This window comes from Myotis myotis, unplaced genomic scaffold (genome assembly GCF_014108235.1).
Source record: "Myotis myotis isolate mMyoMyo1 unplaced genomic scaffold, mMyoMyo1.p scaffold_m19_p_20, whole genome shotgun sequence".
Classification (NCBI taxonomy): domain Eukaryota; kingdom Metazoa; phylum Chordata; class Mammalia; order Chiroptera; family Vespertilionidae; genus Myotis; species Myotis myotis.
This window is the reverse complement of record NW_023416325.1, coordinates 13159959-13176504: the sequence shown is the minus strand read 5'-3', so window position 1 is coordinate 13176504 and position 16546 is coordinate 13159959. Positions and strand designations below refer to the sequence as shown.

Below are 16546 nucleotides of genomic sequence, written 5' to 3'. Positions count from 1 at the left end.
AAAATTTAGGGGTTACTTAAAAATAACTAAATAGCCCTAGCCGGTTTGGCTCAGTGGATAGAGCATCGGCCTGCAAACTGAAAGGTCCCAGGTTCAATTCCGGTCAAAGGCACATGCCCAGGTTGTGGGCTCGATCCCCAGTTGGGGGCTTGCAGGAGGCAGCAGATCAATGATTCTCTCTCCCTCTTCCTTCCTCTCTGAAATCAATTTAAAAAATAAATAAATAAAAGGGAAGGTCCCTGACCACACACATAAATGTGGCTAAACTATGGTACATATTCATTAGCTAAAGTTCTGGAAGCACATGCCCAACCACATTTGGTTTATTTTCTGTATTTACAAAAATATGAATGTGAGGCACTCTTTCAAATGCTTCACACAAATCAACTGTAGCAGTAGCTCAATAAACTCTTGCCTATTCACACTGCATGACCAGTAAATAGGAACTATTTGCAAAGAAGAGAATTCACAGCCTGGCACCTGGGGATCCCTACATTGCCCTAAGTACAACACCCACCCCAGCCCATGAGGGCAGGCAGAGGGGAGCAGCCCACAGGCCCCAGGGGGTGTCCTTGCTGGCACTGAGGTCCGATTCCCTAGGAAGAGAAGGAAGATGGCTCCTGACACACCCCTCAGGCAGGTTACAGCCTTTGCTCTCATTGCTGAGCTTCTCTGCCTCATTAGAGTAGCCCTCAACCTGACGCCAAAGGCCTCGCTGGACATGGTGGATGCCCTGTCTGCTATGCATCAGGATGGGCCTAGCTGTGCACCATCCCGGGAGACTTGAGAAATCAACCACTCAGATCACTGGCAGGAGCCTCGCAGAGCAAGGCTGAATTAGAGTGAGGGGTCTTAGGATTACTTTTTTCCCTCTCAGCCACGATTTTCACATGAAGGGCTCCTTCTCATTCAGTTTCCAACCTAGCTGTCATGTCATCAGAGAGACCTTCTCCATCCTCACCATGCTGCCCGTTTTGTTTTCACCATCTCCTCCCACTAAGCCCACAGGAGCAGGCACCTTGTCTATTTACTTCCATAACCCGGGTACCCAGAACAAGGGGTGGGAAACTGGACTGTGGCCAAATCTGACCCACCAGCTGTTCTTGGAAATAAGTTCTATGGGAGCACCGCTGTTCGTTTACTGACTGGCGATGGCTGCTGTGATGCTACTATGGCAGAGCTGAGTAGTTTCAACAGAGACCATATGGCCCACAAAACCGAAAACATGTACAATCTGGCATTTTACAGGAAAAGTGGGCTGACCTCTGCCCTAGGCACATAGTAGCTGAACGGTAACTGTCTAGAGAAGAGGAAGGAGGGAAGAGGACGTAAGAGGAGACAAAGGAGGAAGAAGGGGTAGAGGGATTGGCATCCACATGACCTGTCAAAGGAGAGAGAGGTGATGGGGTAAGAGGCTTAACCTGCCTCAACCTCTCCATTCTGTCTCTTTGGGGGTTGGAGAGCTGACATTTTGACTGTCCCCATAGACATGTCTCCCTTGGACAACCTGCGATTGGGCCAAATCTGGCCCTTCTCATACTGTCACTGTGTTCTGATGACAGCCTCTGCCCCCTGGCTTCTTGCACTTTACCAGATGTGAAAGAGGGGAGGTGGGGTTGGGGTGATAAGTCATCCTATAACCCTGGACTGGGGGACACAGCAGCCATGAGCTGGATGCTGTCCAACAAGGAAGCCACCCTCTTCCCTGACCCCTGCCAGCACCTCAGAGAAAGAACCTCGCTCCCTTTGTTCTTGTACTACATCAGCTGTGTTTAAGTCTTTTTTTTTATATATATATATATATATATATTTTATTGATTTTTTACAGAGAGGAAGGGAGAGAGATAGAGAGTTAGAAACATCGATGAGAGAGAAACATCGATCAGCTGCCTCCTGCACACCTCCTACTGGGAATGTGCCTGCAACCCAGGTACATGCCCTTGACCGGAATCGAACCTGGGACCTTTCAGTCCACAGGCCGACGCTCTATCCACTGAGCCAAACCGGTTTCGGCTGTGTTTAAGTCTTTTAACACAGAAAGCAGCATTATTTCAACCAAGATGGAGCCTGAAGATTCCATCTTCAGCAGGACAGCAGGGCGACACGATGGCCACCCTCCTCCCTACCTTCAGGGCGGGCCCCTTCTCGCTGGCCCTCTCGCTGGCACGCTTTCCCTCCAGCCCCAGCTGCACAAACAGCTCCAGCAGGTTCATGAGTAGCTCATCCACGAGGTGCTCGTCCTGGATGTTGGCCGCGATGTTAGCCAGGGCGTTGATTACCGCCAGGGAGCAGTGCCTGGGGAGGGGGAGAGAAATGACAGCCACCACCAGGCAGGGACCCCCGCCCCCGCCACCTCAGCCTGGTGCCTGTGAAGAAAGAAGCCCTCCAGAGGAGATGCACACACCCACTTCGTGAACAATGGCCTCTGACGGGAAGTCAGGTGCTGCAGAAATGACTGTGACCTCTCTCCTGACATGCATTCAGGGTCTCGGGGGACTCTTTAAGTTCCAGGAATCCGCCTGCTGGGGACTTGGGAAGGTCTCAGAACAATTCCCTCTGAGTGACGAGGGCCTACTACATAATTAAAAATGAAAGTACTTCCAGGTATTTCCTGGACAATCCTCTTTTCCCCCTCATATAGAGAGCCTTAATTCATCACTATCACCCCTAAAACTTTTGTCTGATGATCAGCTTCTTCCCAAAACTGCCTCCGCCCTGGGGCTGATGTTAGTATTGGCTCACATCAGATACTTAGGAAGTGCTAGTGGTCCTGGGACAACCTGCCACAGGATCACACATGCCAGCCCACATAACTCCAGACACAAAGCCGACATGCCCCCTCAACCAGATGCTGTGAGCCAGGGAGGCTTGCCAGGCTTCTGTGGCACTGGGGGCAGCCAGACCCTGCCATTTCTATGCTGTGTGACTCTAGGTGAGTAGCTAACATCTTTGGGCTCAGTATCTTCCTGAGTAAAACAAGGATAATTCCCTCCTCCCAGAGTGCAGGAGGAATTAAACACTCTATATGAAGCACTGAGCACACCGTCTGGCCCCCATAATCTCAGAGGAAACAGCAGCCATATTAAGGCACCCACATCACTAATATGCAAGTTCCTAATAGATGAGGACAACGAATGGCAGTAAGTGCTTCCACTGGTGAGGAAGAGAACAAATCTCTTTTGGTGGCAATATCAGAAAAGGCTTTATGGAAGAGAGGAAACTTGAGCCAGAAGTTGAAAAGCTGGAAGGCGTGGGAACACAGAAGGGCCAAGAGCAGCAAGACAGATGTGAGAGTCAGAGGAAAACAGAGCAAAGACAGGCTGGGGAAGGTTCGAGGAGCAAGGGGGTACAGGAGTCCCTCTCAGAGCGAGGAGACAATGTGGGAAAGAGGTGTTTTGGTCTGTGAGTCAGTCTCATTGCAGAGATCAGGACGGATAGACTTACTAGTAGAAGGAAGGGGAGGTGAGCTGGCCGCCTCCCCAACCCACTCCACAGGCTGTTCTAGTAGCCTGGGCTTGTGATGGTGGCAGTGAGAACGCAAAGAATAATGCCAAGAGCTGGCATTTACTGAGAGCTTTCACATATACAATCTCAACTACCCACAAAACTGGGGGCATTTCATGAATGAGGAAACTGAGGCACTAGCCACACTCCTGCCCACTGAGTTGGATGGAAGAACAGAAATGCCAACAAAGGGGCAATCTCTCTTCCTCTCTGCCCCAACCTTCTGCCTTCCTGACTTAACTTCCTTCTTCCCCTCTCTTCCCTTGATCTGAAAAACTTCTGTGAGATCCTCCAAACATGGAAAAGCATGCTTCCATCCTTAAGACATTCCCAGTAAGGGCATTGGGCAAAGAAACATTTCTCAGTCTTCCAGGGAAAACTGGCCAGACTTTGCAAATTCTACCTCTATGAATCTATCGTGAGTAAAGCATCAGAGATGCTCACAGATATGTAGCTATTATGGCATTCAATGCAGCGTTTACCAGCAGGAAAACCGGAAAACTATCGAATATCCACGCTAGGGACTGGTTAGACAAATCAGTGCTGCTATATGAGGCAGAACTACACAGCCATTGAAGACGACATGCAGAGGAATGTTCCTGGCACGGCTGATGTGTTACTACATTAAAGAAAAACAGGTCCCCCGGGCGGGCAATTTGAGCTGCCTGGAGTGGGGGAAGGCAATGAGCACTGAGCTCACTCAGCTCCAGGCGGTGGACATATGGGGTTCTCATTTCTCACCTTGTGTATGCACTGATCTGTAGCATATTTTCTTCAGTAAGAAAAAAAGGTTATTTAAAGGACAAATCTCCAAATCTCACATTTTTAAAAGGAGTTAAGTACTGTCATGATCTAAAGCAACAAAGAAGTCTGAAGAATTACCTATAGCCATGGTCCTTGTAATCTTTAGTGGCCGAGTACACGACAGAACTGGCCTTCACGCTGATCTGCTGGAAGAGATTCCACACTTCCTGATAAATGTATTGCTGGAAGAGAGCAAGGGACACAATTGTCATGACTACTCCCTGAAAGCCGCTCCTTGGAACACAGAAAAGGCCCCTTCATTGTCATTCAGAGGGAAAGCTCCTGAATCATGGAACATAAGGCCCTAAGACCATCCAGAGCACCCATTCCCAAAACTTTCAGCAAACTTCAAATTAAAGCTAAAAAGGAAACAGCTTTAATTTAAATCCTGTAATTAACATCAACAGGAATTAATCTAAACTTGTTTCCCCCAGCATTTATGAAACCATTACACTGGTCTCTTCTTTTTTATTATTATTTATTTGTTGTTGTTATTATTATTATTATTATTAAAGACCTGGTGCATGAATTCGTGCACAATTAATTAGAAGAAATATTTTAATATCGCTATTTGCCCTTTCTCTATAATAGAAGTGCCAACCAAATTCATGATCGACAATGACAGATCGAAACACATGCATGTGATTGGCACCAGCAAGAGCTTTATATGTATCGCACATGTGCGAGTCAACTTAGTCTTTTATGTATATATAGAATAAACTTACTTAATTAGACCTGCTTTCTGATTTAGCTAAACTTTTTCCAGCCCACTGAAGCACTCAAACTTCTCTTTCAGGTAATTGTCAGCAACACAACAGTGAATATCAACAAGAAGTAGATTATTATTGTAGATCACGCAGGGAGAACAAAGGGTAAAACATTTAACTGCAGCAGTGTTTGACTGTATTCTGCGCAGTGAGAAAACCTGAAGTCATTTTCAAGGTCCACCATTTCTTACTTATTTTCAGTCGGGTCAAGTTTCTAAGCTTTCTAAATCGCCGTCGCCATTTTCCGGCTAATGAAAAGAAAAGGATTCCACCGAGTCTCCTAACTACTTACTCCAGGACTTCTGTGAGGAACAAATGAGATGAGGCACGGGAAAATGCTTCACAGACATTTTGTTAAAGTGTGAAATGTTTGCACCTGGCTATAAAGTAAGTTGTGTTCCTGGGCTGAAGAAACGGCAGGAGGCTAGTTGTTTCTAGGGAGAGGAAGCTAGGTGTTGCTACGTGACATCATTACCTGGCGCCCACAGCCACTGTTTCCGGCTGGGCTGGGCTGTGGGCTGCATTTTGGGCCATGGGGTCTCGGAAGCATCGGCTGCGATTTGGTGGGCTGCCACTCTGGGGTGGTGGCAGGGCCTGTGTCTCACTTGGGGGAAACCGAGTATTACTTTGTGAGCACCAGGTCTGCGGTGCCGTTTCTCTATAAATGGCCAGTGCGCACCACAGCAGCTCCTGCGTTGAGCATCTGCCCCCCTGGTAGTCAGTGCATGTCATAGCGACCGGTCACACAGTCAGACACTTAGTATATTAGCCTTTTATATATATAGATTTTTTTTATCCTCACCCAAGGATATTTTTCCATTGATTTTTAGAGAGAGTGGAAGAGAGAGGGAAGGACAGAGGAAATGTCAATGTGAGAGAAACACATCGATTGGTTGCCTCCTGCACATGCCTGGACCAGGGCCTGAGCCTGGCAGGAGCCTGTAACCGAGGTACATGCCCTTGACGGAATCAAACCTGGGACCCTTCAGTCCACAGGCCAACACTCTATCCACTGAGCCAAACTGGCTAGGGCTATTCTCTTCTTTTTTAAAAAACCCCTCACTATTCAGAGTTAAGACAGTTGTGAGCATTTACCTGATCTGTAGGGTAAATTTAATCTGTATTTTTTACATTCCTGATAGTCAAAGGAGTTAATGAAGCTTGCTCAGGGTTAGTGGGTGGTTGGGGCCTTCCTTACATTTCCGGTGATAACCAGGCAGCCCAGCTGATCGATGATAAGCACATCAAGGGGGGAGGGGGGCTGGCAGAATTTCTGTTGCAGGATCTGCAGAATTGGCTCCATAACCTTTGGGGTGTCCCTCAGGGCCACTGCGATGTGTCCCAAGGCTCGAATGGTGTGGTCGGGAATCAAGTGAGCGTCCCTATGGGAGGGAAGGACAGAAGCGCCTTGGAAACAGTCCTCTGGCACACAACAGTGAAATCAAACCTGGAAGCTGGATGTGGATGTCAGCATCATCACTATCTTTCAGATGAAGCATTCATCTGAAAGTGATAGCCTGGGATCCTTAACCACCAGCAGAAACACAAAGTCCTGGGTACCAGGTGGGAAGACACAGATGTTTCTCTACTCCCAGACATACCAAGGTGGGTTTCTTCTGAAATTATGGAACAAAATGCACAATCCGTGTTGTGCAAGAAAGAAGCACAGAAGTGCACAATGCCAGCTACCCCTTTGTGCCCCAAGAGAATAACTGGCAGCCCTCTGAGATGGGACGTACTTGTCACTCTCCTGAGAGATGTAGAGCCGGTTGGAGAGGCTGGCCAGGAAGGCCTCCACAATCACTGCATCCACCGTCAAGCCAGCTTTCAGGCACCTGAATAGCAAGGAAACCCCCACAGCATTAGACATCACAACCATCAGATAAACGTTGTGTTTTGTTTTAACTTTTCCTTTCTCAGGTTTACAAAGTTTAAAGAATTGCTCTGAACAATTCCCCCAGAAATCTGAATGAAAGTCATTATACAGAATGAATTCAAAGAACTGCTGCAGATTTTGCCCACTTTATAAAAATATCTGTCAGAAACAGTACCTTCATTATTTTGCCCAGAACAAGTTTCCTTCACAATGTCATATTCACCTTAATTCCTGTACTGTTCCTTCACAAGTCATTGTAACTGATTCAAAAGACAGATGGTCCTGCCTAGCTGGTGTGGCTCAGTTGGTTGAAGTGTTATCCCATACACCAAAAGGTCAAGGATTCGAATCCCGGTCAGGGCATGTACCCAGGTTGCAGATTCAACTCTGGCCGGGTTGTGATCAGGTTGCATATGGGAGGCAACCAATCAGTGTTTCTCACATCAATGTCTCTGTCTCTGTCTCTGTCTCTCTCTCTTCCCCACTAAAAATCAATAAAAACATATTCTCAGATGAGATTAAAAAAAAAAAAGACACATGGTCCCAAGATGGCTGAGGGAATATTAAAATTAAATTGCCCAGCCAGGGTGGCTCAGTGGTTGAGCACTGACCTAGGAACCAGGAGGTCATGATTCAATTTCCAGTTAGGGCATATACCCGGGTTGTGGGTTCGACTCCCAGTGTGGGGATGCAGGAGGCAGCCAATCAGTGGTTCTCTCTCATCACTGATCTTTCTACATATAGCTCTCTCTCTCTCTTCCTCTCTGAAATCAATAAAAATATATTTGAAAATATATAAAAAAATATTAGATACCTTTACAAAATTATAAACATTTCTTATTTTATGAGTTTATTTTGCTTGGAACAGCCTTTTCTTCCTCCCTGGTCACCTGTCCCTCTGGCCCAGCCTCCTACCTGCAGATGTTGTCGATGGCAATGTCCCGGAGCTGCTCGTACATGGAGGGCTGGTTCTTCTTTCCTGGCATGACATTTAGGGTCGACTCGGAATGCTCGTTGGTTACACTGATTTTTATATCGTTGCCAGCAACTGAATGTAAAAATTCAAGTAAGTACCTGGTTAAGCCCATCACGTTCCACACCCACCCCCACCCGTGTCTGTAATTCAAAACCAAATAATATGCTAATTATTTTAACTTATAATAGCAATCACTCTAAAGTGATTCAAGCAAACATTTCAGAAACAAAAGTATCTAAGAACAGGAAGGTAGAAATAAACATGTTTAAGTCAAAATAGGAAGAACACTGCCCTACTTGGTTTGGCTCAGTGGATACAGTGTTGGCCTGTGGACTGAAGGGTCCTGGGTTCGATTCTGATCAAGGGCACATGCTTGGGTTTCGGGCTTGATCCCCAGGAAGGGGTGTGCAGGAGGCAGCGGATCAATGATTCTCTCTCATCATTTTTTTTAATATATTTTATTGAATTTTTACAGAGAAAAAGGGAGAGGGAGAGTTAGAAACATCAATAAGAGAGAAACATTGATCAGCTGCCTCCTGCACACCACCTACTGGGGATGTGCCCACAACCAAGGTACACGCCCTTGACCAGAATCGAACCTGGGACCTTTCAGGCCGCAGGCCGACGCTCTATCCACTGAGCCAAACCAGTTAGGGCCTCTCTCATCATTAATGTTTCTATCTCCCTCCCCTTCCTCTCTGAAATAAACAAAAAAATATATTTTTAAAATTTTTTAAAAATCAAAAGGAAGAACACTTAGGTTGCAAAGTGATAAATACATAAAACAGTAACTTAAGAAATGGTTCAGTTTGGCCAGTGTGGCTCATTGGTTAAGCATTGACCTATGAACCAGGAGGTCACAGTTCCATTCCCAGTCAGGGCACATGCCCGGGTTGTGGGCTTGATCCCAGTAGGGGGTGTGCAGGAGGCACCCAATCAATGATCTCTCTCCCTCTCCCTTCCTCTCTGAAATCAGTAAAAATATATTTTAAAAAAATAATGGTTCAAAAGGCCTGATGAGCACCCTTAGGCATCCACCCAGAGGGTTATCTAGCTAACGTGCACAAGCTGATAAGGGTAGGGGCAAGGGTGAGTTGAAGGGGCCTTAGAGACAGAGGGACCCCTCTTTGTTCTGGGCTGGGTGAGTCTTTCAGGTTCTTGGATTTTGGGGCTATGGGCCTATGACCTCATCTGTAGAAACATAATACATTCCCTTGGGGCAAGGGAACTAGATGAATTGTGTACAGACAGTTACTGGCTCAATGTCTGGACATGAAGAACTCGCACTTCAGACAACCTTGATGAGAGAAGGGGCCAAAAAAAAAGTGGGACCAGAGAGGGGCCTACAGGGATGGCAGGTGCTCATGGCAGGGAAGGCAGTGGAGACAAAGGCCTGGAGCCCTGAGGGGTTCTGTAGAGAAAGCCATAAGAAAAGGGAGGAGGAGGAATGAGCCCACGTACAGGAAGACTGCACAGGCCAGCACAAGCTCTCAGTCACAGAACTGTGCTGGGCTCACACAGTCACATGGTCCTTTTCTTGGTGCAAGTGCACACGGGGGTTGGGGGCTGGAGACACGGCCTCAGGTGCAGCCATCCTGTTACCTGTGTGGTACTGACTGTGATACTTATAGAGCTTCACCAGCACCGGGGACGGAACGACCAGGAAGTCCCGCAGAGACGGCGTCACCGAGTGCACCACCACCGGGAACCTTTCACACAGGCGTCCCAGACCCTGCAACACACCATGACCTGTTACACGGACATGTCCACCCTTGAAATACCCAAGTTTGAGCAGAAACTTCCAAGGTCAAAGCTCCCAAGAGGTCACCCAACCACAGGGCACAAGACAGGAAAGGGAGATGGTCTTGCATCTCCTCCATCTAGGAGGGAGATATATTGTTAAAGTTTGTCCATTTCTTTTTGAAGCAAATAAGGAGAGAAAGGGTCTAAAACATGATTTCTAAACAACGGCAGACATGAGTCACTGGGGTTTGCAACAGGTTAAGAGTCTCAGCAGAACAGAGCTGGCACTGCAAATGTTAGGAGACGTCCTCTCACGAGGCCCTCTGGCAACATTGCAACCCTTCAACTGTCTGCTTGAGAATGGTCTGGCTGGCAGACACAGGGCAGCTCCCCAACAACCCAGCCGCTCCTGGACCCCCACAGAAATCCCAGCACCCTGTCGGCAGCAGCCCCCACTCAGTGGTGAACTGTGTCACACAGGCTCTAGTTCAAGTTCCTAAAGACAACAGCTCAGACTCTGGCTAGTGTGCCAACCACAGCCTGAATGGCACAACAAGGCCCTATTGATGGGCTCTCAGCATCTCCAGTGTCTGGGAGACTGACCTGCAGACAGCAGATAAGCAAGGGCAAATGAGCAATGATGACTTTGCTGGACGTCTTGGACTGTAGCTTCTCAGACAACTTGATGCAAAGACTTTCTGCACCTAAATTCAAAAACCAGGGGAGAGCACAATTAGCAAAGGGCCAAAATTTACAAAATACTCAGTCAACGATTAATCATATAATTTCACTAAACCCCAGAGACACACTTTTTTGCAGGGTTTATTAATACTGAGAGGTTACGCCAGAAAGTGTTAAGCAGCAGGTTAACTGAAAGCGTATCTCTGCTTCTTTTCTGCTGTTGTGAAAATGCCACCCTGCATGGTGTGACTGCTTTCTCTTCTCTGCTGGCCCTGAGCTCCCTCGTCCCTCTGTCCCCACAGTGGTTTGTGAACGGCAGCCATCCGCAATCTGCTGAATGCTCCCAGACAATGGCAGACGGGGAGTCACTGGGGTTTGCAACAGGTTACGAGTCTCAGCAGAAGAGAGCTGGCACCGCAGCCGTCAGGAGACATCCTTCATGAGGCCTCTGGCAAACATCTGCCGCTCTTCACAAGGCACTAAGTTCCCACTTCTCACACAAAAGCCTCAAGAACCAGCAACGAGTGTGGAGAGAACCCAGGCCCTGTGGCCTTGGCCAGCACCATCCTCCCAGGTCCGGACACTAGATGTCCAGGGCATGGCAGGAGCTGATGCTCACCCTGCTCATCCTTCACGGCCCACACCATGAGGTCCACACAGGCGGCGTTTGCCTGGCAGCGGAGCTTGAGGGGGCTCAGCTCACTGTGGATCCGGTCTGCATCGTGCAGAATCTTCTGAAGCTCCCCCTGGCTGGTGTTGAACTGCTCCAGCACAAAATCATGGATCTCCTTCACAAAGGTGGTCGGGAGGTCTGTAGGAAAGAGAGTGGGCATTGCAGCTGGAAACAAAACTGCACCCAAATTCAGGCAGCAGCTGTGAACTTCTACAGTCTTTTCCTCTCTAACAAAAAACCAAGAAGAACATGTTTGCTGCTGCTGCTATGGTTCCAAGAATGTCCTCTGGGAAGACCTTGGATAGGCAGTGCACAGCTGCCCTCCACACACGTGCCACCTGGCACTCAGAGCAAATGATCATTTTTTCCCAGTGAAGTGAGAGCCATGCTTTGTTTCAAGCAATCAATATACTAAAACCTGAATATATGAAACACCAAGATTTATCACAATAGAACTGATATAGTTAACATCAGGAAACACTTTAGTGATTTATGTATCTATTTTATATTACCGTTTCTTCCAGTTTTACTGAGATATAATTGACATAGATCACTGTACACTTTTAAGGCGTCTGACATAATGATTGTACAAGTGAAGAGTAATTTTTTGAAAGGCTGTCAGTTATTAGATAAGGACAAAAACTGGCCGTAGCCTAAAAAAGAGAATTCCCTGCCTGCAGGGCTAAATCTTCAGAGTGTTCAGAATTTGCAGGTTTTCAAACTCTCATCCTTGGGGCCTGGAAAACTTAGGAGAATCAAAGTGGACACAAGTCAGACCAGTCGAGGCAACACACAGCTCAGGTGGGAAGGGAGGCCACAGGGTTCCTGGGGGTCAGGCTAAGCCGGGTAGTCCCTGCCACACTCCTTTGTAGACCTAACCAACCCTTTTTGTGGTCACAACCAGATTCAGCCTCCACCTCCCAAGAGCCCTTGGAATCAAATTAGGAAAATGGATTAACTAGATTATGGTACATCTACATAACAGAATATTAAATTGTCATCAAAACTTATGTTTATGAAGAATGTTCAATAATTTAAGAAAATAGCATAGGAAAAATGTTTTTAAAATGAACAACAAAAAAAAGACTGGAATAAAATGCTAAACGTGTGTGTGCTACACTATTCAGATATTATCTCTGCCCTGGCTAGGTGGCTCAGTTGGTTGGAGCATCGTCCATACACCAAAAGGTTGTGAGTTCCATTCCCAGTCAGGGAATATACCTAGGTAGCAAGTCAGGGTTCTTCTGGGAGGCAATCGATCGGTATTTCTCTCTCACATCAATGTTTCTCTTTCTCCTTTCCTCTCTCAAAATTCAATAAAAACACATCCTCAGGTGAGGATTAAAAAAAATACATATTATCTCTGACTTATAAGATTTTGAGTACCTCATTTTCTTTTTTGTCACACTTTTTTAAATGTCTAAAGTGGACATGTTAAACTGTTGTATGATCTGGACAATACAACATGTCCATTTCAGAAAAACATCTGAGGAGATAAACCCATCAAAAAAACCATCATTGACAGCACTAGGGGCACAGGATTCTGGACATTATATTTTTTTCTTAGTTGCTTTTTCTCCAACATTTCTATGACATGACCATGTCTTGCCTGTGTTTTTAAGTGCCCCCAGCAGAAAGGAAGCACAAACCTGAGGCAGTGGCCCTGAACCCAGTCTCACTGAATTCACACACGTGAAGGTGTGCAACGTCCTCACCTTTCATGTAGTACAGAGTGTCACGCAGCATCTTGAACATGGCCACATAGAGGGGGTCACTGAACGTGGTGTAGTAGAGATCAGCGCTGGGGTTGGCCTGCGGGAAAGGCAGAGGCACGTGACCACAGCACAGAAACCCTCCTCAGGGCCTCCACCTTTGTGGGGAGACCCAGTGAAGTCATCCTTACACACGTGACTTCGCATTGTAAATGGAATAACCGTTTACCATGATTCATGGAGCACTTTAATTACTCTCTTCACCCTCTTAAGCATGAGGCAGAGGAAAACAGGAGGCTCACATAGTCCAAAGATGCCAGCAGGGGAGCAGCCCCCTGACCCTTCACCTCCTCTTGCTGAAAGCTCACCGTTTTTGAAATCAGGGGGACACAGCGAGTGGAGGAGGGGAGAGACAGCCAAAGGACCATCAGACCATGGGATTCAACCCTGCCCACCACTCGGGCAACAAACACTGCAGCTAGGGAACCTTCAGACTCAGCTTAACGTTTTGTAATTAAAACTCATTTTAAATTACTTTTTAGCAATCTAATCTAAAATATAGCATTATTTTTCTTCCAGGGGAAAAATTCACACAAGGTCTACTGCGATGAATAGATACTATTCTAATGAAAGGCAATGTTCTTGACACATGCAAAAGTGCTCTGCAAATATAGGTGAGGGGAATGAGGAGGAAGAGAAAGCAAATCAGCATCGGGCCAGAGGTTGGGTTGGAGGGACTGGGCCCGTGGTGTGAGGCTATGGAGGGTACAAGAGTCTTGTAGAAGGCATGAGAACTGCATGAAGGACAAGAGTGATGCCATATTTCAAGGGGGTACTGATAACAGGAGCCATCAGTGGGCACTGGCTAACTGCTTTACAGACTTCACCTCACACAGTCCTCACAACGTCCCCATGGGACAGAGATGAAGAGATGAGATGTGCTGATTAAGGTGATCCAGGGGTCTGACTGTGGAGCTGGGAAGAAGTCACTGCAAGCAAGGAACAGAGGAAGGGAGCCCAGAAAACGCAGCCTAGCTCCACTGCTCACTAGCTATGTAACCAAAGTTCCTTAACCCCGAAAGCCTCAGTTTCCCCACATGTAAATGAGGGATTGCTGTGGAATTCAATGAGTGAGTGAGTGAAATCCTATCCCCGTGTCTGGCACATAAGCATGCAATAAGTGCTAGTGATTACTGGTAATGAGTATTATATTCAGCAATACAGGTCATGGTTTCACTCTTTTTTAAAGCAACAAAACTAATTTTTTAAATGGACATTTATACTAACGTCCAAATTACAAAACAAAATACCAGAACTGCTCTGGTTCAATGGGGAGGGTCCCAGAGTCCCATATTCCCAGCCTTCCCTCTACTCATAACATAATCCCTAAAAGGGATCCCCATTGAGCTCTAGCTTTCCCTTCAGGATCCAGACTGACACTTTTCATTATGGATGGCATGCAGGCCAACCAGTGGCCAGGAGTTCTGACTGCCCAGCCCAGCTGCTGGCCCGGGTTCTCCTGATCTGCCCTGGGTCACACGTGACCAGACACGGACAAGGGAAAGAAGAGGCCTCTGAGATGGCAAACAGTGAGAGTAAAGCTCAGGCCAACAGGCAGGACACACCTGCAAAAACGTTAAAGATAAAGCAGGAAGGACTGCAACCTAGAGTGTTACAAGAACTGTGCTTTTCAGCCAAGAACTGACCCAAAGCAAACCACACCTGGCACATACATCTAACACCGGCAGACAGCTTGCTGGGAGCACCTCAGGCAGAAGACACACTGCAACAGAGGAAGGTCCCTGGGGGCTCCCGCTCCTCCAGAGCTGAGCCCCAGTGGTACCAGGCACTGTGTCTCAATATCAGGTGAGAGAAAGAACACCAGGACTCTGGGTCCAGCACATGCCACAGCAAGCATCGGGCTGGCAAATGGCAACCGCTCTGGATCCCACACTCAAGAGGACTGACCCAAATGTTCCCTGAGGTTTTGAGACCTCCCAACACAAAACTTAGTAATTTTGTAAATAATGCTGTAGGCATTGGTTTCAAATACATTAAAGACAAAAGTTCCCTAGGTACACACCCCTCACACATAAAAGCCAGGGCTTGTACATGCCTAAAAGTGTGTGAGGCATGTGTACTGAGCCCAGAGAAGCAGCTTTGAAAGCACCAAAGGAGCAAGGAAAATAGAGCATCAGAGGACCAGTGCATTCCCAGCTCCCACGGTGACTATGTGACAAGGCACAGTATTTAGTCCCTTAAACCTCTATCTTTCAAGTGTGAAATAGAGACCCTGATCACTGCTCAGCGGCATGTGCAATGACATATTTAAAAGACCCCACCACAGAGCAAGCTTTCAAGTGGCAGGTGTAGTCATTATTGGGACTGGGAGGGTAGGCTGAAAACTCAGTGCCCCCACACAAACCCTCCCAGCTCTCTCCACGCAGAGGCTCCCAGCAGGCGGTCTCAGTGATGCCCTCGGAAGGGACGTACCTCTAGCACGCTGGCTGCAACTGCATCCAAGGACTTGAGAACAGGCTCCTCAACGATCTTCTTCACCTATCAGTAAAACAAGACCTCATGAGGCACCTGAAGAACAGTGATAGACAGGAATGACAGCTCCTTTCACTAAAGAACAAATGCTGACGCACAAAAACACCTAACAGGCCCATGTGGTGAAGAATGTGCTAGAAGAGTAGGCCACAATATGTGAAAAATATTGAACTACATTCACAAAATGCCCTTAATTCTCCCTTCACTTGGAACTTTTCTCACCTAGATTGGAATGACATAAAAACAGAAAAGGTACCAACTCTCTTAAATTTGCTGACATTAGACTTCCACTTCCAGGATGCGAAAGTGTTCAGACTCCAGGCATCACTGACACTTCGTCCACATCCCCTCCCAGGTGTCAAGAGCACCTTCACAGTCAATCCTCTGGTGCTGACAGCTCCTCCCTCTTCGCCTGGACTCTTCGAAGCTGCCCAAACCGCAGCACACATTTTAAATTTCTAATAGAAGTCATTATTTCTACCCATTCTCTATACCAGCATGTAGTACAGGAACGGACGATCCTGTCAACGTGGGATCACCTGATGGAACTGCAGTTCCCCCCCACCCGGCCCCCAACTGTAGTACAAGAAAGCCTTTTAGAATGTATAATGATATACAACATGACAGGAGACTGAATAAAAAATTGCCTAGAAGAAAGCCTAACCTTTAAAAGTTAAAATATAGTAGAAAAAATAATTCCCCCTTTTTAAAAAAGGATCTGAAACATTCAGCCTTGAAATGGGATTTCTGAGATTAACTGAGAAAGCCACGGGCCACCCAGGTGACTGTTCTGTCTGAGACACTGACAATGAGGCGTTTAGGGGGAGTATTTCCTCCTCCGGACAGTAACTTCGAAAATATCCTAGGCCAGCGATCACCAACCGGTGGTCCGTGGACCAATGGTGGTCTGTGAGGTCCGAAAGGTTGGCGACCGCTGTCCTAGGCTATTAGTAATTGGTTATGGCTCTACCCTCACTAATTATTGCCTATGCTTTGATGTCTTCTTACACCTTCTGCCTAAATAAAGCCTTTCTCTGAGGGATTTCTTTCTATTCATCCTCGCACAGGAGGAGAGGGATGCTCTCTCCAGTGCATGCTTCAAGCTTTCGGAGGTGTCATTCTCATTCTCATTGTTAGAGTTTGTCTCTGATGATGTCTTCTCCACTGTCCCTTAGAATGTCTTGAAGAATCCCAGCTCAATCGTAACAACCTCACATCAAGGTCCATTTCAGGACTCAAGTCAATGGCACCAATGCC

At 47.0% G+C, this 16546-nt stretch overlaps 1 protein-coding gene across 1 annotated transcript in view; it reads right to left on the bottom strand.

The window, feature by feature from the left end:
* The window catches only part of PI4KA (phosphatidylinositol 4-kinase alpha), a 96799-nt gene that overhangs the window by 52496 nt on the left and 27757 nt on the right, over window positions 1-16546 (bottom strand). The window contains exons 9-18 of the mRNA XM_036353508.1: window positions 15230-15295; window positions 12740-12836; window positions 10971-11162; window positions 10274-10374; window positions 9530-9659; window positions 7867-7999; window positions 6815-6910; window positions 6274-6457; window positions 4387-4490; window positions 2127-2295 (exon numbers count right to left, since the gene is read on the bottom strand). Coding sequence (XP_036209401.1) covers window positions 2127-2295; window positions 4387-4490; window positions 6274-6457; window positions 6815-6910; window positions 7867-7999; window positions 9530-9659; window positions 10274-10374; window positions 10971-11162; window positions 12740-12836; window positions 15230-15295 — 1272 coding nt within the window. The remainder of the gene's footprint in view (window positions 1-2126; window positions 2296-4386; window positions 4491-6273; window positions 6458-6814; window positions 6911-7866; window positions 8000-9529; window positions 9660-10273; window positions 10375-10970; window positions 11163-12739; window positions 12837-15229; window positions 15296-16546) is intronic.